This window comes from Lycorma delicatula, chromosome 2 (genome assembly GCF_047948215.1).
Source record: "Lycorma delicatula isolate Av1 chromosome 2, ASM4794821v1, whole genome shotgun sequence".
NCBI classification, from domain to species: Eukaryota; Metazoa; Arthropoda; class Insecta; order Hemiptera; family Fulgoridae; genus Lycorma; species Lycorma delicatula.
In genome coordinates, this window is record NC_134456.1 from 30,298,705 (window position 1) to 30,322,972 (window position 24,268).

Here is a 24,268-nt window from a genome sequence, read left to right on the forward strand (position 1 = left end):
TAAATATTTTATTGACCAAAATTCCATACGTGTCCTTGACATTACTTTTTTTACACGTGAAGCATGGTTCATCTGGTAGGATATATTAATTCACAAAATACACGACTGCGGTTGACAACTAACTCCCATTAATTACATGAATAATCTTTACTCAATCTGAAAATTGGAGTCTGAGTGGAATGCACATTGTGGGTCCAATCTTATTTCAAAATACAGTTTTATGATCGTTATTGCATTGTTTTAACTAACTTCATTAGTGTGTGAACAGCAGTGGAAATTAATTACGGCTGGTTCTAACAAGATGGTGCCACAGCTGATGACTTTTTTTATGAAATATCTTTGGTTAACAAAACATTTCAAGGGATTTGTGGCCTGTACTATTGCCCAATCTGACTCTGCCACATTACTTTTTAAGGTAGGTAGTGAAACAAATAGTGTGTCGCAACAAACCATATACAATTGACAAAATAAATCTGCAATAACAGCATACATACAAGACATTTCAGTACATCAACTGGTTAAAGTGTTTGAAAACAAATTGAAATGCGTGCAGTATTGTATTTATGTTGAAGGAGTTCATTTTCAACCCCTTTTATATACTAAGTATATTCAGTTATTGTAATATCTGTTTCTATAAAATAAAACTACAAAGTAATAATAAGAAAGTTTGGTAATTACACTTCAAAATTCTAGTGCATAGCAACTTTCTGAACTCATTGTGTATGTATATAAATATATATATATATATATATATATATATATATATTGTGTGTGTGTGTGTGTGTGTGTGTGAGTAAAAAAAAAAATATATAAAGTTAAAATATCTTACTATTATTATACATGTAGTAAGTAATATTAACCTGTTAATGTAAATAAATTACTATTAACAATGATTCATTCTATTATAATGTCCATGTGTGAGAGGAAGTACTTTATTTTTTCATAAATTTAAAAATCTCTTTTGAAATAACATTAGTTACTTCTTAGAAATGTTCCTGTACTTAATTTGGAAAGATATGCTATACACGAGGGTTGTCTGTGAAAAGTTTTGGTCCTCACCATGCTAATGGCAGCACTCGGCAACAAAAGTTAGGGAATATATTCGTGGATACGTTAAAAGGTACTCACTAAAAATTCAACCATTTTGGATGCTCAGTTGTTTGATAATCATTTGAGTAAGTCATTGTGAATGTTTTTGTGAAAATGGAAAAAATTGAATATTGTGCTGTGATTTAATACTTGCACTTGAAGGCAATACGCCTACGCAAATTAAAACCGAGTTGGATACTGTTTATGGGGACTCTCTTCCATCATTTGCCACTGTGAAAAGATGGACAGCTGAATTTAAACATGGTCGTACCAGCTTGGTTGATGATGAGCATTCAGGACAGTCAAAAACTGCAATCACCACTAATATCATCGAAAAAGTTCACCAAATGGTACTGGATGACTGATGAATTAAGATTAGAGATGTAGCAGAGGCTATGGGCATATTGAAAGAATGTGAAAAAATAAATAAATAAGAATAAATGACACTAAAGAATTGGATATGTGTAAGGTATCTGTGCATTGGGTGCCGCATTTGCTCACTGTGCACCAAAAACGCATTCAAATGAACATTTTCAAGGCCCTGCTGGAGCAGTTTAAGCAAAACGAGTCAGATTTTTTGTGTCTATTCATAACTGTATATGAAATGTGAATCCACCACTGCAGATGAAATGTGGATCCACCACTACACTTCTGAGATGAAACAACAATCAAAACAGTGGACTTGAAAGGATGAACCTGCTCCAAAAAAGATGAAGACATTTCCATTGGCTGGGAAGGTGTTGGCAACTGTTTTTTGGGATAGTAACAAAATTTTGTTTATTGGTTATCTTCAAAAAGGTAAAACAATAACGGGATAGTATTGTGTATCATTACTTGATAAGCTGAAGGGAGAAATTGTAAAAAAACAACCACATTTGAAGAAGAAGAAAGTGCTTTTCTATCAGGACAATGTGCCTGCTCACATTTTGATGATCACCAACGCTAAAATTCAAGAATTGCATTTTGAATTGGTTGATCATTCACTGTATTCACCAGATCTGGCTTCAGTTGACTTTTTCTTGTTTCCTAACCCTAAGGTTTGCTTGGAGAAAAGAGATTTTCATTGGACAAGAGGTTATTGCATATGTAAAGGTCAATTTTGTGGAGAAAGACATCACCTACTATTTAGAAGGGTTAATTAAAGAGGTTAGAAGATCGCTGGAAAAAGTGTATCGACGAAAGGAAACTTTGTTGAAAAATAAACTATATTTGGCAGAAAAAATACGTCTTTATATGTTAGACTCAAAACATTTCAGACAACCCTTGTAATTATACTACTGCTACAGAAACAGTACTGTTTTTACAATACTGTCTTTTATAATAATATAACAATATTAAGCACATTTAGTTTTACTAACAAATATATTTAGAAATAAGAAATGCATTTACTACCAGAACTTATATTTTACCATCTAGCTGATTACCCATCAGTCTTTGCTAGAAAAACCTGATCCTTTTTAATCAGTTTGATTACTTTATCATAGATTTACACTTTGTAGAATTGTTAGCATGTAATAAATACTAGGCTGTTTTTAATTTCTTATTTTTCACCCTTCAAGGTAATTGCAAAGTTGTGATGGTTTTTTGTAATGTAGACTTTTTCTGCTCTTTTGGTCATTGGTGATCTGTTTGAATAAAGGAATTATAATGTTCTGGTAAAAACTGGCGGTTCAGATTTTGTTGTCATGAAATTTCATCATCTATTAAAAGTGAAAATGATATGATTTTCTGGTAAAATATATTATTAGAATAAGTAATACAATAATGAAGTACTATATGCCATACTATAGGTTTTAGGAGATAGGACATAGTAGTGGCATATAATATAAATAGCATCCTATATCCCTAAATATTACTAAGGAAGGAACTGCATGCAGTACTGGAAAAAATCTTGAGAAACATTTGTCCATATAAAAGTGAGGTATGTAACAGAACAATCTATACAAAGATTTTTTTATGTTGCATGTTGCTAATGTATAAGGCACTATGTCATGTTAATAAAATGGAAGCATAAAGAAGTCAACTTAAATAAAAAAAACTATAAATAATCTGAATTAAATTACTAAAGATTTACCGAGTAATTAAAATTTATAACCTCAAAATAATGAGTAGTTATGATAATAGGTAATACGAATTTCCTGGTTTAAATGTGTTTTATAATAATGTCTGATGTTACTATTTCATTTTCAGGACCTCATGAATCAGTGAAGCGACATATGATATGTGGTGGAAGTGATGGAACAGACAGTCTTCGTATTGAAGGTGAAAAATGGAATCTCAGTTCTGATGTTACTTGTGTCTGTCAAGGAGGTCGTACATTGTGTCATGCACCTCCTTGTCCACCAGCACCTTGTCATTATCAGTCTATGACTTTGGATTTAGGTTGTCCACATTGTTCTTTACAGCTTCTAAACAGCACCTTCCAGTGAGTTAATATCTTATGTTATTTATAGATAGATTAGCTAACATAGCCCTGCATATTTGTGGGTGTCAGGGATATTCCACTGTGCTGTAATACCCACTGGTAATACAGTTGAATAGAACTGGTTTAGAGTATTTCTGTTTCTATGAACACTGGTAGATGGCAGCAACTTTGGAGTGCTTTATTGTTGCAGTATATGATTAAAACTTGTACAGATAGCTTCTGCTATGTTATATTATTGTTACCATTTCTAGCTTTTAATTATAATTGATATTTCTCTATTAGTGAGTTGTTTTTTTGTCTATTTTTAAGTTTAACCTTGATTACTTATTTAATTTTTTTGAGAAATTTCATTTGAAAATTCAGTTAATATTAAGAGAGTTACTAAATCTCCATATTAGGAGATTTATTCAGACCGTTAGTTATAGATATGTATGTTTTTTCTATATTCAATTAAAAAAAATTAAGAACAAACATGTGGCAAGTTCAGTTACTGTGGACTAAACTTGAACATGCAGTTTATTCATTGATTTTATTTATAAACTTGCATAGTTAGAAATTCTCCTGTTTACAAATATTCACAATTGTTACTCCATGTGGATTCTTGTAAATATTTTGTTTAGTTTAACATTGCTCTTTTTATCATGACATTTTATTCTAAGAGTAATTTTACATTGTAAGAGTAATTGAATAATTTGGATATAGTCCATCTTATATCAGTTTATGAAAACTCAATATATATATATATATATATATTATTATAACTCAATATATATATATATATATAATATAATATATAATATATAATTATAATTTATATATATATATAAAAATTATTTTAAATCACTAGAATAAGTAATAAAATAATCTAAATTTAATATAAATAATTGTACAGAAAATCTGAAGTTACATCTAATATGAGCAGATTATTACAAAATTTATTATTGTAAATAAAGATGTTTAACTCTTCAAAATAATTATGCATTTGTTTAAATTGAAAAGGCACCTAAGTTTTACTGTAGCACCTTTCAGGTGCTACATATTTTGTGAATAATTCTTTAGATTAGTTGAAACTTTTCTCATTTATATTTTAAGAGAGTATTATTTTTATACGACTGCCCAAAAAGGAGTGCAATGTATTTAGGTTGTATGTATGTATGTCTGTTAGTTCCACCATAGCAGCTCCACAGCTTAACTGTTTAGTTGTATGAACCTGCATTTGAATCCTTATGTTACTGGAAGTGTCATAGGCTTTATAAATATGTTATATAATGTAAATAAATTAAAAAAATTTATCAGAGTTAAATTAAAAAAATTTAACCGATTTAGTTTTTGACCCCGCATTGGAATCCTTATGTTACTCGGAGTATCATAGGCTATATAAATAAAAACATTTAAATAAATTTAAAAAAAAAAATTATCTTTATATATAAAAATGTTAAGTTGGTTTGTGTGCGCTTCAAAAACTCAAAATGTTCTGCACCGATTGAGCTCAAATTTTAGCACGATATATAACCCGCATCAAAGATTGTTTTTATCTATTTTTTGCATCAGTCACATACCCGGGATCGCGAGAAAACAGTTTTTTTAATGGTCAGTTGTGTACCAGTGACCGCGCCATCTGCTGGAAGCGAGGGGAACACTCGCCATACTAGCTAACGACAACTGCAGTCACATGTGAAACAATACCTGTTCCCAATTACATTGTTTATTAACAAAAAAAAAAAAAACGTATCCACTTGCATCTGAATCAGATTATTATACAATCTGAATTAAATATTCACTTTAATTGAGGTACTTTTGTGTGATTGTGTCGTGATTGAGCTGCGCCTTTCACCAAGCTCTGAATTTATTAGAAAACGACCAACAGTGGGATATATGTATTAATGACGCGTGCAACACTGCACATCCAAACCAAATTCGTACATTATTCGCAATTATATTGACCGCTTGCTTCCCTTCATCACCCACAGAGTTATGGGAAAGATATCGATCGCATATGGCTGAGGATGTTTTAGCATAGAGTACGCCTAGAAAATACCAATATGACCATGGAATTTACAGAAGGCATTTACAACGAAGCATTGATAAATATTGAAAACAAGTGCTTAGCTATTGCAAATAAAGTTCTTAGTCAATTGTAAATGCCAGCACCCACCCGAGCTGCGATTGCTTCATTTGATGTGGATTATGCCGTGAACAGAGTTACAACATTGGTGATCTTCAGTCATATGTCCAATCAAACATTCCCAAATTAACACGTGAACAGAAAGGCATTTATGATCGCATAATGCAAATGATAAATGACGGAGTTGGGGGGACCTTCTTCTTGGATGCGCCAGGAGGAACTGGGAAAACATTCCTCATTAGATTGACTCTAGCAACGGTTCGATCAAAAAATGACAATTATCCTGTTGCGGAATATCAATCAGCCAAAACTCTGCAACGGCATGCGACTTGCAGTTAAGAAATTGATAAATAACGTAGTGGAAGCAACGATTTTAACGGGGCCTTTCAAAGGTGAAGGTGTCCTCATTCCTCGAATACTCGTAATCCCGACCGATACACAATTTTAATTTAAAAGGTTGCAATTCCCAATTCGATTGGCATTTGCAATCACAATCAATAAAGCTCAAGGTCAATCTTTAGAATTGTGTGGTTTAGATTTAGATGCGGATTGCTTCTCATATGGGCAACTGTATGTTGCGTGTTCCCGAGTCGGCAAACCAGATAGCCTTTATATCTACGCAGACAGTGGAAAAACAAAAAATATTGTATATCCACAAATATTGCAAAATTAAACTTCTATGAAACGTATGCTTTGTTTTGTTTCTCATTTCTCATCCATGCAACCACACTGTGCCACAGCGAAGCGTGGCGGGTAGAGCTAGTACTATATAAAAGTATAATGTATACAAAATTGTCACTCGCACGCTCTTTAATTATTTTTATTAAAATGTTTTTTTTTTTTTGGCAGTCATGTCTTTTAATTTTTAATATTCATCTCTTGTTTTATTGTTTAGTTAATGCATATTTTTTACCGCATGTTTGTACGAGGGCTATTCAGAAAGTAAGGAACGTTTTGGAATTTTAAAAAACGAAGTACAAGAAAAACTTTTTATTATATACATGTGAAAGAGGGACTAAAATACTACTTTTCAACATAATCACCATACAAATAGGGGTGGACAAGCTTTGAAATTCCTGTGTCTAAAAATTCTGCCGCCTGTGATCTCAACCACTCAGTGACGCGTACTTGGAGCTCCTCATCGTCGTCCAAATGCTGTGTTGCTAGCCAGGTCTTCATTTTCGGGAACAAGTGAAAATCACTTGCAGCAAGATCTGGACTGTAGTGGGGATGAGGAAAAACTTCCCAGTTAAACAAGTTCAAGAGTTCTTGCATACGGTTTGCCATGTGAGGTCGGGCATTGTCATGCAAAAGCAAAAGGCGTCAGGTGGAAACGTTCCTTACTTTTTGAATAGCCCTCGTATTTTACAGGTGTATGTGTAAAATACATGTATTTTTGGTAAAATGTACTAGTTTTTTAGGTGATAGGTAACCTTGGTTGATGTAAATGACTTTGGTTTATCTTCATGATCTAAACTATTTATTTGGCCTTTCCTTTATTATTACTTTTAGAGAAATCTTTCTTATTGTTTATTATAGTGAAAGAAACAGTTGCAAAGAAGGACTGTGCAGATATGCATATTAACGTGGATTCAGACAAAAACAAGGTTATTAGAAGTTTGCATATTATGATGTTATGTTTTGTGTAGTAAAAAATATTTATACAACAAATTTTTTTCATAATTATAACAACTGAATATGGAAAAAACTATCTTTGTTTCCATGTAGTGAGTGGTGGTTTCAAAAGTATAACTATTGAGGTCGATAGTTATGGATATATATGTATAAATATTTTTTTCTGTATACAATAAAAAAAGTAGCCTCTGCAGATTGGGAACAAAAATGTGACAAGTACAGTTACTGTGGACTAAACTTAAACATACGATTTTATTTATCAACCTGCACAGTTAAGAATTCTCTTGGTCATAAATATTCACAATTCACATTCTATATGCATTCTTGCAAATGCTTTTTAAGTTTAACACTGCTCTTCTTATCATGACATTTGATATTGCCAATATTATATACTTTTTTGCCAACACAGAAGAAAAAGAAAACTTATATTTAATTTTTTTTCAGATTGAGCACAAACTGTGAAGGTCATTATGGAGTAACAGTCTGGAGAGAAAATAACTGTATCAGTTGTTTATGTGATGGAGTTCAACCCGTTTGTTTTACTGAAGTATGCAGTAGTGAACCGTGCAATCATCCTCTGCATCTTAAAGGGCATTGTTGTCCAATCTGTTTAGGTATGAATAGATTGGATAGGTTAGAATCTTTTATCATCACTGTAGCATATAATTTTATTTTACATGACAAATGGAAATTTTATTTATTGCAGTAATTTTAATAATCTTTGGTTTACAATAAATAATGTACATAAATAATTTTCAGTATAATGAAGTAATATTATTTGATTCTGCGTTGGCTGTACTTTTTGTTTTTTAACTTAGTGTACGTAACCTTCTTATATTACGTAACCTTCTTAACTCTTTACCCTAAGTATATGTGGTCTTTCAAACCATCTTTCTTCATCATAATTGCTCTAGCATTCTCCTCCAATAGATCTACTCTTTCTATTTCTGTCTTTGTTAGATCATTTATCTTCCACCTTATCTCCCATGAATTGTTATAACTACGTATCTATTACACTACATTACTTCTGTGTTACATTCTCTGTGTTGAATGTCTGGCAATTTGAATCTTGTGGTTTTTATCTTTGCTGTGGAATCATGTACAGAAACCTCAAAATTCACTAATTATATAAAAAAAGAAGATATTCCTGTTTAATTTCTTTTAACTTCTGTTACAAACCTGTTTATTGTAAAAATAAGTTTTTTAAAAACACCAGTATGGGAAATTTTTTAAAAATCTCAAATGAGGACTTGGTTTCCCTTTAGTGGAAACAGTTTTCTCTTTTAATGATTTACTTACCTGGGGTACATAATTTAAACTCTGAAATTGGGAAAGAATTTAGGCTAGCTAAATTAATTTTTTAATCCATTTTCCACCTAAACAATTTCCATAATCCAACTAAACAATTTTTTAATCCATTTACCTGGCCTATATTCTTTCCCAATTTCAGAGTTAAAAATTGTATAATTTTGTATAAGAAGTGTAACTAAGCTGGATGGCTCCTGTGTACACATCCAGAACTACTGTTCAATCTGGACCTTCCTTGCACTTGCTACAGAATGTTACATCTAAGATTAGAGTTTGAAGTATTAGTTTAGTCTGCCAGTTTATGAAAAGTACATACTATATTTCTATATCTACACCAATTAATTAATACAGGGCGTTTCATAGTGTTCTTTGGAGTTTCGAAAATTCATTAACAAAAAACTATTTCACTCATAAGAATAAAACAAGTACTGTACGAAATAGTACTTCAAATAGTTTTTTTCCACTTATACTAGGCAGTTAGTATACTTATACTAGGCAGTTAGGCGTCGACAGTAGAGAAAATGGCTGCCACGGGAAGCGAGAAGTTGTTTTGTGTGTTAGAATTTCACTTGTCAAAGTCAGTCATTTCTGTGCAACATGCGTTTCGGTTGAAATTTCATAAGGAACCACCAAGTGACAATTCAATTCGTGTATGGTATAAACAATTCAGTGAAACTGGTTGCTTGTGCAAGTGAAAATCAACTGGTCATCCATCAACCTCAGAAGTCAATGTCGAATGTGTGTGTGCAAGTTTCATTCGCAGCCCGTCAAAATCGACTGCAACTGCAGGCAGAGAATTAGGAATTCCGAAAACAACAGTGTGGAGAGTTCGTAAACGTTTATTATGCAAACCGTACCATCTTCAATTAATCCAGCATCTTTCTGATGGAGATAAAACACGTAGGCTCGATTTTTGTTTACAGTTACAGGAAAAGATGTCGTTAGATGAAGGTTTTCTAAACAAGATAATTTTCAGCGATGAAGCTATATTCCATATTAGCGGCAAAGTAAACTATCATAATGTGTGAGCATGGGGAACTGAAAACCCACACGCTTATGTGGAACACATTCGGGATTCTCCAAAAAAGTAAACGTTTTTTGTGCGATCTCTCGTGAGGCAGTGTATAGGCCATTCTTTTTTATGGAAACGACAGTAACCAGCATGATATACCTGGATATGTTACAATTATGGCTTATGCCTCAGCTACTCAAGAACTTCATTTTCCAGCAAGATGGTTGTCCTGCCCATTTTCATAACGAGTTTCGGCAGTACCTTAACACAACATTACCTCGGTGCTGGATAGGACGTGCATCTGAAGAAGACCAACACATTATACTGCGGCCACCAAGATCACCAGACCTCACACCATGTGATTTCTTTCTCTGGAGTCATGTGAAAGATACAGTGTTTATCCCACCAATGCCGCATTATATCGTTGAGCTAAAGGATCGCATAATCAATGCAATCAACTCTATCAAAAATGACATGTTAGAACGAGTTTGGCAAAAGCTAGACTTTCGTGTTGATGTGTGCTGTGTCAGAGGAGTACATATTGAACATTTATAGATTTTAACAAAAACTGTTTGAGCCCCTGCATCACCTCGTTCAACTTTCATTTAGGTAAGTGAAATGCTTTTTTGTACTGAATTTTTGTAACTCCTAAGAACATTATGAAACGCCCTGTATAATGATGTATCACATCTAATAAATGTTAAACCATTGAAGTAATTGTAATGTAGAATGGATTCACTCCTCCTCAGACCATGTAGGAAAATTTTGTTGTATTACCTGTTTAATAAAATGGTCTATAGGATAGATCTAAAAGAGGCCTACACAAAAATATAATACCATTCAATAATTTTATGAGCATAATGCTATAGTACTTAGTGACAAAAAGAAATGGCGAACTCTCTGGTGAACCAGGTTTGTTTATACAAGAACAACATTGGTACAATGTCTTCTAATGACAAAAATAGCTTTCTGTAGGTTTCATATATGATTACTTTTAGGTTATAATTTGATTATTTATTTTGCAATATTCATTGCTAAATTATTATTATTTTCTTAATATAGATTCTTTATTATTAAATTTTTATTTTGAATATAATGTGTGTATTTTTTTTTAAATAACAAGTTACAATCTTTTATTATCACTGTAGCATATAATTTAATTTTACTTGACAAATGGAGATTTTATTTATTGCAGTAGTTTTAGTAATCTTTGGTTTGCAATAAAAGTGATTATATCATCTTCCAGCACAGTGTAAACAGATTTTGAGCTTATTTAAAAAAAAATAGTATGCTAAATTGTATGGATGTGTCACAGTCATAAAGAAAACAGAATCAAATTGTGTAAAACAGCCAGTTAAAATACTTCACATTCTTTGGTAAATATATATTTAAACCCATTTCCACTCAGTAGTGGAAACATAAATCAGTCATCCAAACTTATGTCAAATTCCATGTACATTTCCTTCTAAGATTTATTTTACTAATTATCTCTAATTCATAATTATAGCTTTGAGTCATGTGGTATAATTACCATCATTTTATTACAGTATTTGTTGTTAAGTTTACCAGTTACTATTTTAAAACAATAGATATAAAGTATTCCTTTGATATGAATTTGTTAAATTCCACAAAAATTAAAATAAAGAAATTTTTGTTTTCATTAAACTATTATTCCAGAATAACATATTCTATGTTTAAAACATTTTTATTAGAGAATTTCATTTAAAATGTTTTTAAAAAATTCTTAGATTCAAATCAAGACTGAATACAAAGTATCAAACAATTTAGATCAGTAAAAATGTTTCTGCCAAACCAATGTACACACAAAATTTATAATTTACATCCGTAAATATTTTGAGAATGCAGTCTTCAATTTTACATTATTGTATATTATTGTGCTTGTGCAATATTTTTTAATGGTTTAATTTGTGTTCGGCAAATGGTTTAATTTGTTTTATTTTATTTTTCAGATAAAATAGAAAAAGGTAATAAAATGGCTACTTTTGAAGTTACAGAAACTACAAAGGATATTTCTGATTTAGGCTGTGTTGTACAACAAAACAATTTGACTCGTCTCTATAAAATAGCAGAAGAATGGCGAGAAAGTGATTGTATTACTTGCCAATGTATTGGACAAGGTCAAACTCTTTGTACTAAAGAAACTTGTATATTACCTTCAACATGCACAAAACCTGTTAAAACTCCTGGTGCTTGTTGTCATACTTGTTTAAATTCTGGTTAGTAAAATGTTTTTAGTATTGTTTCAAGTTAATTTATATTTGAGTGTGTTTTTAATTAGTTAAATTTTTTAATCTAAAAATCTAATGTAGTAACTAAGTACTATAATCTAATGATCACTAACTATGTACTACTTAAATTAATCAAATTACTTCTTTTTTTACATTGTCTTACATTTCTGAGACTGGTAGGCTATTAGCTATAGTGACTAAATTAGAGTGATTTAAACTGAATCAGTGTGTTACAAAAAAATAAAATCTTGTTTATTTTTGTTTTTTGAGATTTATTGGCTTTAATTTATTTCTTTATTTTAGGTGCTGGAACTGGTGCTTTGGGTAATGAAACTGTGAATATAGTTATTGTAATTGTTATGATATGCACTATATTTATAATTATTTATTTCATCGCTCGGAAGTGCAGGTTACGCCGTCAGATGAAGTTATCAACGTATGGTTGTCCACCACCACAGTATCAATATAAATTTGTACCATCTTATGAGACACCGCAGTCACAAAGCATACGAACGACTGAAAAATCAGCTTTATCTCCTGTTTAAATGTATGCTGTGTTAAGTAAAGTATTTGTAATGTGTGATTTAAAAAATAAATTTATAATTAAATACATATATATATATACATATATATATGATATCCGTGTTTTAACGGTCAGATCCAGCTCTTCCGTGTTACATAGTGGGTAATATTTTAAGAACATACCACATTTGTATAGACAGTGATAAATATAAGGACCATATTTTACCTTGTAATATTTTTTTAATATGTTGTAGATTTGTTGAACTTATAAAATCAGTTTAGTTATTAAATCTGAGTCTGAAAAAGGTTTCTTAGAATCTTATTTTGTTAATTAACGTGATTATTATTATTTAATACTTTTGTAGTTTACATATTTTGTGTAAAACTTTTATTTTTTTTATTTGAAAAAAAATTAATTTTGGATACATTGGAATTAAAAAAAATATTTTTTTAAACTTTTTAGGATTCATTTATAAAGGTGAATAATACTGATTATTATTATCTCTAATGACAGTAATACATCAAATATGAAACAACATTTTATCAAAAGAGATTACAATAAAATGTGCTATAATCAGTGGTATGTGCGTAACATTACCAATCTTACAAGTTTTAAAAAATTATTAAAAATCCTTAACAATGAATTTTATTTATTTGTATTGAGTTTACTAGTAATGTCTAGTAGATATTTTCTTTGTAACTGATTATGAAGACATCCTTCAAGTAAAACTAACTGGATTTCACATTTACAACATTAATATAAAGTATTCTCTTTTAAGTACAACTTATGTCTTCATATATTAAATGTAGATGTGAACTGATATTCATGTTGTTATTTTCACACATCATGCATATATTACATGCATTATAAACAGCTTATATTATAATGACTTTTTATGCAGCTTACAATCAAATCACAATCTGTGAAAAAATGAATCACAGAGACAGTATGTAAAATTCTTTTAGTTATATGAATACCACTTCATTATGTGTATAGGTTGTCTCATGATGAAGGTTGTATCCAAATTAAATTATGTTATTCTAATCAAGATTTGCATAATTTAGATTTTTTGTATTTTTACAGGTGAATAGCAACTGATAATGAAAGAAATATTAGGCAATAATAATCATCATCATAATAATGAAAACTCATGATTATTTGCTCTGGATGTATATGTTATGTGATAAGATATTGGAACAGTATTATTTTCTTCTAAGTCAGAAGACTTTTTACAACTGGGGAAGGCAATGTGCTTTGTGCAGAATTACTTTAACTCTATTATATTATGAAACAGTAAAGTAGCCACATTGTTTCCTGGAACAGCATGTTCTCTATTTTGAACAATAATGTAAAATAAAAATATGATATTAATATGTCTCCAGTTTCTGGGGAAAATATAAATTGTGAGTGTAAAATATCTATCAGAAAATTTAAAAGAAATGTTTTCTATATCTGCCGGGAGATATGGTTTAAGTAACATGTAACATTATACTGCGTAATGTAAACATTTGTGCCTTTTTTCTCATGAACTACAAAAGATAAATCATTATAATTGTGTTGTTTTATGGAGTAATTCTTTTTATTTATTGATTTCTTAACTGTAGTTTTCTTTTGCAAATTTTTTAGAGAAATTTCCATGACAATTAAGAAAGTATCTCATTTGAAAAAGTATTCATTAAAAAATAAGAGTTCCATAATGGAAAAAAAGTAGATCAATCATATAAAAAATAATTCTTTCTGTGTATCTTTAATAGTTTTTGAGAAAAATGTACACAAAACAAACATATTATGTTTCTTTTTTCAAAATGTCATTCAAAAACTATGTTCATACATATGAATAATAAAGTCGAACTAATATATATATATATATATATGTAATATATATATATATATATATATATATATATATATATATATATATATATTTTTTGTACTAAAAATTCACAACTTTGTAGCATTTGTGATTTGAATGGTTACTCTGTCAGTACTCAACTAATGATTTTTTTCTACTAATCTCTTCTGCCTAACATTTTCATTAGGTTTTTAAATATTCCCCTAAAATTTTTCTTTTGAAACAGATGATGTGAATTAAAAAATAATACTAATCAGCATTCTGATTGGAATGATTATTTTTCAGTTAATTTTCCTCCATCCTATTTTCATTTTTAGAATACTGTTTGACTTCTTCCTTCTGTCACACTTTATAAAAACCCAATAATTATATTTATTAATCCTAAACACATCCATATCAAAATCAATTACAGAATGAAGCTTACAGTACTTTAAAAAGATACAGGTAATTTTAAATTACTGAAAAACTATAAATGATTAAGTTTTACATTATAATAAAAAATTAAGTCTCAAAGTAATCATAAAGAGATCACAGGGGATAAAAAAATTAAATGAAGAGGATGAGAAAAAAGGTCTGTAGTAGCCCATAGAAATTAGGTAGAGTAACTTTTTTATGTTTGAAACAGATTTAGGATTCCTTCCAATGAACAGAATAATTTGTTCACATGAAAGAGGAAAATCCAACCATTCAGTAAAAAAAGCACATGGAAAGCTTTTGAAAAAATTTTCTCATTACCTGGTACCCTTACCAGGTAATGATCACTATGTTGTAATTTGTAGCAGGAAGAGAAAACTGTTCATCCACTGGAATAATTAATTAGTGAGTGAATACTTTTCTTACATATTTAAGTTTAAAAAATTTCCTAATTAATTGCATTTTAAAATTTTAAACAAATATCTTTTGATAACTACTACTGGATATCAGTTCAAAAACGAGACATGGGAGAGGATATATTATTTTTCTGTTAAATGGCAGAGAAATTTAAATAAAACAAATGTTTTATTTAATAATGTTATTTAGAACTCTTTAATTGTTTAAAGGTATGTGTGACACTTTTTTCTTTTAATTAAAATTAAAAAAATGTAGTCAGTTTCCTTGAATTAGCATAGTTGTCTCTGAATACGTGTCTGATTATTTTTCTAGTGATATAATAGAAGTTAATTCTGAAGAAAATGTGTAGAAAACAAATTTGATTATTAATCAGAGAAATATCAGTTATTTTACTAATTACTGTTAGTGAAGACTCAGATTTAGTCATTGATGTGTGAATCCTTTTGATCATCAACAAGACCTGCAATTTTATAAGTCCTAGATATTTTGACATCAAAATTAAAAACTTATACATATGGTATTTGCAAAACAAAAATAAGATCTACTACAAAATAACAATCTTTTAAATTAATTTGTAAAAATATATGTTTATTTACCATAATAACTAAATATGTTACTGACTATATTTATATGATTTATTAACTTTATAATTTCTTTTAATTCAGAATGTCCCAATGTAATAATTTTAAAGTAAAAGTTATAAACCACATTACACCATATTGTTTATTAAAAAATGATAAAAAAAATATTTGACTAAGAATAGATAAGGAATTTTTTTCAGGCTCCTAATGATTCTACTCTAAAATATTTTTTAACAAAGATTAAAAAATAAACCTTTTTGTAGAAAGATTTGTTAAGAATTACTTATAAAATAATATTTTTTAAATGTTTTTACAATTGCTTTTATTAAAGTTCTGATTTAAATAGATATTAAAACATTAATTTTGAAATTCATTATCCTCTTGCATTTATTATTTTATGAACTTTACATTCTGGGTATTTTTTGTGCATTTTTAAACACATCCACATACTAACACAATGTATACACTTGAAACTTTCTAAGTATACCATTTTGTTAAAATCTGCTATTAAAAGAAACTGGGTTATACTGGCTGCATAGTGTTGGGTACAACCTTTATTTAACAAAGATCATTAATCTAAGTTTTTGAAAATCATTTTGCAAGATGGGTGGAGTCTTCACACTAGAACTTGTTCTAAATTTGTGTTGTTACATGTTTCTGTTATGATTTTGATGTAGTTTTGAAATCAGAATAAAGGTTCTGTGCAAAATTAAGATGAAACTGGAAATATCAACCCGTGATACTGGTGTTTCTCCAAGAAAGTAGAATGCTTTATAAGTTTATGAAACCTATAGAGTAAAATCGTTGTTTTGTGTGGCATTCAGGATCAAGGAAAAGCAGAACACTATTGGAAGATGATAAAAAGCTAGGATAACTGCACTCCAATGTAGCTCTGAAAATGTAAAAAATGAAATACTCATGTAAATTGTGGAAGTTGTTGCTGGCATTATTAGTGCTATTTTGAAAGTTAAAGTTATCATGAGTAAACTAAAAGTATATCACCTAGGTACCAAGTTAATTCTCTCTTTAATCATTGATTCCTAATCAAAAGGAATACTTAAATTTTGTGAAATTGGTTAATTATTTAACGTTTATCTTAGGGATCATTGCAGATGTAGAATTGTTAAACAACATGAAAGCATGGGAAAAAAACCTTTGCATATGTTTCAGTACATCTGTGAGATGAAATTGTACCTTTCACTGTCACAAAGAAGCCAGTATATTAAAATTAATTTTCAACAGTACTTTAACTTTTCTTTGAAATTGTGTATGAGTATAAATCTTTTATGATAACATATTTTTTTGTAAGTTTTATTGAATTTATATATATATAAACACCCTTGTGTACAATATGTATTGTACACATATCTTTTATTTTTCTCTGAAATATATAATTGAAAAGTATTTTTTCTCTGGCTGTGATTTACTTCATTGAGGAGTTTTATTAGTGTAGTTATATTCATTTATCTTTCTTGAGAAAGATGCTAATTTATGATATTTTTATTCTAAAACAGGTAAGTTTTGTGCAATGATTAAATTTATATAATTCAGAAAAGGTCATCTCAGTTTGGTTTCATTTGTATATTATGTTGTTTTGTGCTTTGTTTAAAGCAAAAGTAGTAATGTTTTCTTTTTTTAATGATAAACATAGCACAGTATCAAAAATTATAAAAAATATAGATGTGGAAGAGAAAGAGAATAACATACCATTGCTCTGTATGTATGTTATTTATTACAGGTAGTTAGTTCTCATTATAGAATTCAATACTTCAAATAATTGATGTTGAGAAAACTTAAGAAGTATTTTGTGAATCAGAGTTTGTTTTTAATTACAAAAACTACTTAGAAATATTATGTGCTGTTGTTTATAATGTTCAGTTTTAATGTAAATAACAAGTATCAAAACAAAGCACAGAAAAATAGTTATTAAAATTATTATGTCCATAAAAATATATTCTTCACTAAATTAGTAATTTACTAATATTTATGAAAATTATGTAGTTTTGTAAGACAGTATTGTTTTGTAGTATTTGCGAAATCCTTACCGTATTATACTTGCTACGTTTTCTTAGTGAAATATTATTTTACCAGTAAAGATCCATTTGATTCAGTTTCATAACTTACTTGATTACATTGATTGTTTGGACAAGCTGAATTTCAAAGTACCTTATGAGTAATATTCATATCATACAATTATAATTTTAAATGTTTCTGATTTATAATTTTCATTGGCAACAAGTTTTAATTTCATATAATTGAAGTAACTGTTTGTTCCATAATTAAATGATAAACTTCTTTTACCATACTAAATTTGTAACATCTGTTCGGATTTGTATATATATATTTTTTTAAAACTATTTAGCAGTAGCTTATTTGGTTGAAATTGCATAAGTGTTTTAAATTGAATTAATCAAATTGTTTAGTACAAGTAATGAAATCTTCAACTTATGATCAAAACAACAGTATAATGATTTTTTTAAATTTGTATTCTTGTAAATTGACTTATGGCAGGGTAATGCTTTACTTGGTTTAGGTATTAGTCAGTACATGCTCATTCAATGCATTCAAATGTAATTATATTAATGTACCATCACTGTACATAAATGCACAGATATGTTTACTTAATGAGTTTATGTCAGTTTTCTTAGCTGATCTGCATTTTAAGGTAATAAAATATTATTTTGAATATTTTGTATGTTTCTTACACAAATTTATGCATTTGTGTATTTTAATGAATAAATTCTGATCACAAAGCAACATAATATGTTCTTATATTCAATTGTATGTATAGTTTTTTTTTGTATTGAATAATTTTTAAAATGTGGCCACTACTGTTCTGCAAAATATATATATGTATATTTTTTTTTATTATATTTTTGACAAAATGTAAAATTTATTCTATTCTAGATCTCATTATCATTAGGAAGTTTGATTGCTTTAACTCTTTACTACTGATTAATACTGTTTTTTCAGTTATGTTTGGAACTCTTGCCGTTGATATTGAAGCAGTCAGTAGGATATTATTACAGATTTATTTGTCTAAAATTTTTTTTTGTATTTGCTTATTTTTATTTCTGTTTATTGCCTAATAGATTGGTATTATTATATTTAGACTGAATTTCAACTAATTGAATTTGCTTTTTTATTTTTTTATTTCATTAGATGTACTTTAATTAGTAGTGTTAAAATGTTTTTGTAGGTGTTTTCCCCCAGTATTATTCCTTCATGATTTTACTTATTTTAAGTTAAAACTAAATATTTACATATGAACAATGATGTACATTTTATTTATGATAAACATTTTTTTATCATATTTAAATGATGAACAGTTTCTGTTTGATTTTATCTTTTATGTTATTCTTTATCCACCATGTTCATTTTTGTTGTGAATTCATTTATGGGTACCCTTTTTTTTCATTATTTACCATAAAAATAATTGTAATAGTAAAATAATTATGACTTGTTTTGTTAATTTCATTGTTAAGATCTTAAAAGTATTTTGGTTCTTATTGTCTTAGATAACATTGTTATTAGATTTAAAACTTAGTTTTGATTAACATAATTTTATAGTTTTTATTACACTATTAGAAAAGAACTATTCACACATTTAATACATTTAGAAAAATCATTTGGTTATTTATTTTAGAATGCATTTTATTTACTTTAATAAAAGTAATTTTATGTTTACTGGGTCTGACATTTATTTCATTCATTGCTGGCAAAATTGAGCATTTTGCATTTATATAAGAACTTTTAAAGAATAGTAATCAGTTTATGCATTTCATCCTCTTTAGGTAAATACAGATTTATTAAGTAATAATACAATTAATCATAAAAAAAATAGTTCTGCTTTTATTAGGTAAGAAAATACTAATTTTCATTAATTCTTGACTAAAATTTGATACTAGACTTTGATTTGAAGGTAACACATACTTCTTTATGATAAGTTTACATATGTAAGTTTTTTATTACAGTGCTGTTTAATCTGTTTATTATATGTTAGATTTTTATTTTATATATTAACACTGATATATATCATAGATTTTTTGTTTGTTCTCTTCAAAATAATTTTTTTCTTTATATGGTATTCCTAAATCAACCAAAGAAAAATTGGAATTATTCTTTTTATTCATTGATGGAATTAACTTAATGAATTTACATTAATAATTTTATGATATATTCATTAAATATTTTTACAGATATTAATTTGGCAAGTGAAAAATCATTTTGGTAAATTAAAATAAGGCTATATTGATTTCATCACAGAAAATGAACATGGAAGTCAAAAAACTGAGTTAGATGGTGTAGAAAGCATCTCAGATACCACCTTATAGTTCTTTTAAAACTGATAAAATAATTAACAAACTAATTAAAATAAATCAAACAAATTGTTATTCACTTATAAATTCATTATTAATATGATTAGATTTTGTTACAAAACATCTGTTGAAGTAGATCTGAAAATATTTGTAACATTGTAAAGAAAGGAGATAGTTGGTGTGTTATTAAATAAAATAACATTTTTAATGATCTTAAATATAAATAAATTTTAATGTAAAATTATGTAAAAATGTATATAGTATGTATTATTAAAAAGATATATATGTTAGTACGAAATAATATAAATTATTATTCTGTAATATTTACTACTTTTATTTTTCTATACTTGTGTAAGAAATTAATGTATATATGTATGTGTTTGTATATCATATATTATACATATGCATACTTATGTAGATGGTCATTTTTTTATTTTAACAAGAGAATTTTTTGATTGTAACTAAAACCAAATTGACAATTATTAATTACAAATTACAGCTATTAAATATATTATGTTTGTTTATGGATTAAAAGTGTAATTTTATGAGTTATGAAGTCAATTTTAGTATTAAATATTTTTTGTTGGGTAGGTTCAGGAGATCCTACCAGTTTAATTTGTGTAATTAGTAATTATTTATTAGAGTTTTTAAAATTAAACCATTTTTTTTTTTGTTTTTTTTAACATAAATTACATTTTTTTAATTATAGAAGATTAATGAGAGAGTTTATTTAATAATATATAGAATAATTTATAAATAGTCTTGGATTTGAAGATTAATAGAGGTACATATTTATTTATAATTGAAACTTTAGTACTGTGTTTTACTTTTTATAATACATTTATTTTATAACTTAATAAACACTTAAAAAAAAAAGTAATTACAATATTTATGTAAATTTAATGAAAGATTGTATATAGTTATGAAAAAAGTAACTGTATTTTTCTCAAATGTTAACAATACATTTATATGAAAATTACCAACCATGTAGATAAGTTTGAAGGTATTACAATAACTCTTCTTGATACGTACTGCTGTTGGTATATAAAAATGGCTATTTGTGTTTATAATAAATCTTTGGAAGTTTGTATATTATTATCATTTTATTTTTTTAACCTCAACAATATTTCACATATTTTAAAATTACTACTTACGTTTTTGAATCAAGCTGACAGGTAAAATTTTTAATTTATTTTTTAGTCAGATTAGCTGCTATGGTCATTACCAGCTATACTGCGATTTAACTGTTAGCAAATTTCATAAACCTTAGTTGGGAATCAACCTGATACCTTTGATAAAGCAAAAGAGACACATCCACCTTACCTGCTACTCTCCTGTACATTTGTCTCTTTTCTGAATGAGTAGGATCCAGATGTGCAAGTCTGGTCATTATGCTGGTGGCATCGCTTCAGTCATTAACCAACTAATGGTGGTATTCGTTTTTTGTTGGCCTATACCAACAATTTACTTGTGTATCTTTGAAACGTGTTTTTGTCTATCCACATCCCAAGGTACTTCATTGCATGGTTAGGATGGACTACAGTGGTTCGTATTTACAATCTGTGGAAAGAAAAAATGCTATAACACATCCACGTATACTATGACTGTAATAGTCTCTTGAAGGAAAAATAAATAGTCCAAAAATTTGACTATGCTTGATACCATACCAGACATTCACTTTCCGACAGTTGTGGATGAATTCCACAGATTCTTGTAGATTTTATGAGCCCCATACTTGACAGTTATTGTGATTCATCTCCATGAACATGAAATATTGCTTCATCAGAAAATAAAGTGTGCTGCAGGTAGTTGTTGATAGCAGAAATGAAGTCTAACATGATCATAAGAAATTGAACTCTGTGGCTTATTTCATGTCTAATTTCATGCAGTAGTTCAGTTTGTAAGTACAAAGTTTCGATTGCTTCTGATCAACATCATGGACAGTGCTTTTAGAAATATTTAATTAACAACACACTGTGAACTGAACATTTTGGACTTCAGTGGAAAGATGATCAAATTCTTCTGTGTTATCAACACTTGTTTTATTTCTACCTAGCGAGTACTCTTTCAAACTGTTTCTGGTTTCCAAAAACTGTTCACAAACTTACGTATGCTTTTGTCATTTGGAGAATTTTGTCTGATCAACCTGCATATAATTTCTTTGTATTACAGTCACTGATTTTATTTCTGCGACCATTCACTATGCGTTCTCTTGTGATATTATGGTAGTGAAGGCTGAGCTCGTAATAGCTTGTTGACCTGTGCAACAGACGTAGGTGTAGGGGGTATCAGTTGGAGAATGTGTAAACTAAAACTTGATACTCATTTCAGGATTAAGCATAAAACATTACTGAGTACTGCAAAATACAAACTGTATTTGTTCTTTTCAGTCTCTTGGTATATAACTTATGTATCTCTATCATCTGATCAGCATTCAGTGGAATTTCATTTTTATTATATGCTTGAAGTAATGTAAACATAAAAAAAGATACAAAATTTACAAAATAATGAAAAAAAGAAAACATTTTGAATAAGGTGTCCTAAAAAATTAATATCAAAGTTCCATTTTTCAATACAAAATTTTATTTTTAGAATGTATGTACGCTTAATTAAAAGTATAATTTCATGGATTCCATTTTTTTTCTGATTGAAAATAATTTTCCATTTCGGTCAAAGAAAATAAAACAAACAAAAAATATAAAGTCAAAATAATAGCTTCAAGGATGAAAGGAAATGTAAAAACCATACTATTTGAATCAAACCATACTTATAAATTATAAAAATTATTTTTATAAAATAAAAGATCGAGATGTCATTAATTATCATGTCAACTGCAGATAAAAAATAAACTTGAGAGATGAGCTACTTCAGAATCTGCTTAACCAGAAATGAGTTTCATAAAATTAAAAAAAAGTACATTTTTTCAAAATTAAATAATGAACAAATTATTATTAAAACTTGAATATTTTACATTGATTAAAAAATACTGTTGTTTGTTATACTGCTGGATTGTAAAAATAGTGAACTTGTTTGGTCCTTGAAGGAACAAGTCAAAACTGGAAAATAGATATAACATTGAAGAATAATAAATAAAATTTTTATTAAAAATTTGACATCAGTCACTGCTTGATAATATGGCTTTGTTGTTGCAAACAACACTGCAAGGTAGTGTTGTACAACTACATAAAGTGATTCACTACAAGGCAGTGTTATTGCATAACTCAAATAAGTTTTTTTCTAAACATTGTAGCACATGCTGTAGAAATGAAAGAAATATATGAAAGTATGTCAAACATTTTTAAAAACTATTAAGTATGATGAACACTCATGGTGAATCATTGCTGACCTGAAATTGATAGAGCTTTTTCTTGGTCCCCATAGTGGCTTTACAAAATATATGTTTCTTGTGTTTGTGGGATAGTCGGGCTACAGAACACTACACAGTTACAGACAAGCCAAAAATAAATCAGTTTACCCCAGGAAAGGAAAATGTTGTCAATATTCTCCTTGTCAAAGAAGATCATTATTTTACCTCTACACATAAAACTAGGCCTATTGAAGAATTTCGTAAAAGCAGTCATTTTTAAAGAATAATTATTTTGTAAAAGCATTAATTTTTTAGGGTTATAAAGATGGAGACGGCTTTAAATATTTAGCTGAGGTTTTTTCACAATTAAGTGAAGCCAAATTAAAAAATGGAATACTTATTGGGCCACAAATAAGAAAATTTAATAGTGAAAATATATTTGACAGCAAATTGAATCCTAAAGAACTAGCAGCATGGAAGTCATTCAAATATGTTGTTAATGGTTTTCTTGTAAACAAAAAAGCTGAAAACCATTATCAGCTTATAAATGAACTATAAAAATTTAGGCTGCAGAATGTAATTGAAAATTCATTTTTTACATTCGCATTTGGACTTTTTCTCTTTAAACTTGGGTGACATCAGCTATGAACAAGGAGAAAGGTTCCACTAAGATATATTGCAGATGGAACAATGTTATTATCAAAGCAGATGGGATGAATCTATGATGAGCGACTACTGCTGGATTTTTCTTTTTGTTATTGTTTTATAAGAAGATTAAATTGTTTTATCATAAAAATAAAAGTCAGAATAATATACTTAACCTGGAAAGTTAAGTTATACTTATCCTATTTTTTTTTTTCTTTTATTATATAGGCACCACTTTTAAATCTTTATTTAAAATTATATACAAATATTATCAACTTAAGTAACCATGAGTTGATTTACTTTTGAGCTGGGTAGGAAAAGATATATATAAATATATCTTAGATTTATTTGCCGAATAAAGAAATGA

General features: G+C 28.4%; 1 protein-coding gene across 1 annotated transcript in view; it reads left to right on the top strand.

Moving 5' to 3' along the window:
* Positions 1-14,204, top strand: part of Rcd2 (Reduction in Cnn dots 2) — a 92,471-nt gene extending 78,267 nt beyond the window's left edge. The window contains exons 10-14 of the mRNA XM_075357530.1: positions 3,280-3,514; positions 7,719-7,888; positions 11,565-11,831; positions 12,147-12,390; positions 13,450-14,204. Of these exons, the coding sequence (XP_075213645.1) occupies positions 3,280-3,514; positions 7,719-7,888; positions 11,565-11,831; positions 12,147-12,388 (914 nt within the window). The 3' untranslated portion in view covers positions 12,389-12,390; positions 13,450-14,204. The remainder of the gene's footprint in view (positions 1-3,279; positions 3,515-7,718; positions 7,889-11,564; positions 11,832-12,146; positions 12,391-13,449) is intronic.
* Positions 14,205-24,268: the final 10,064 nt, after the last annotated feature.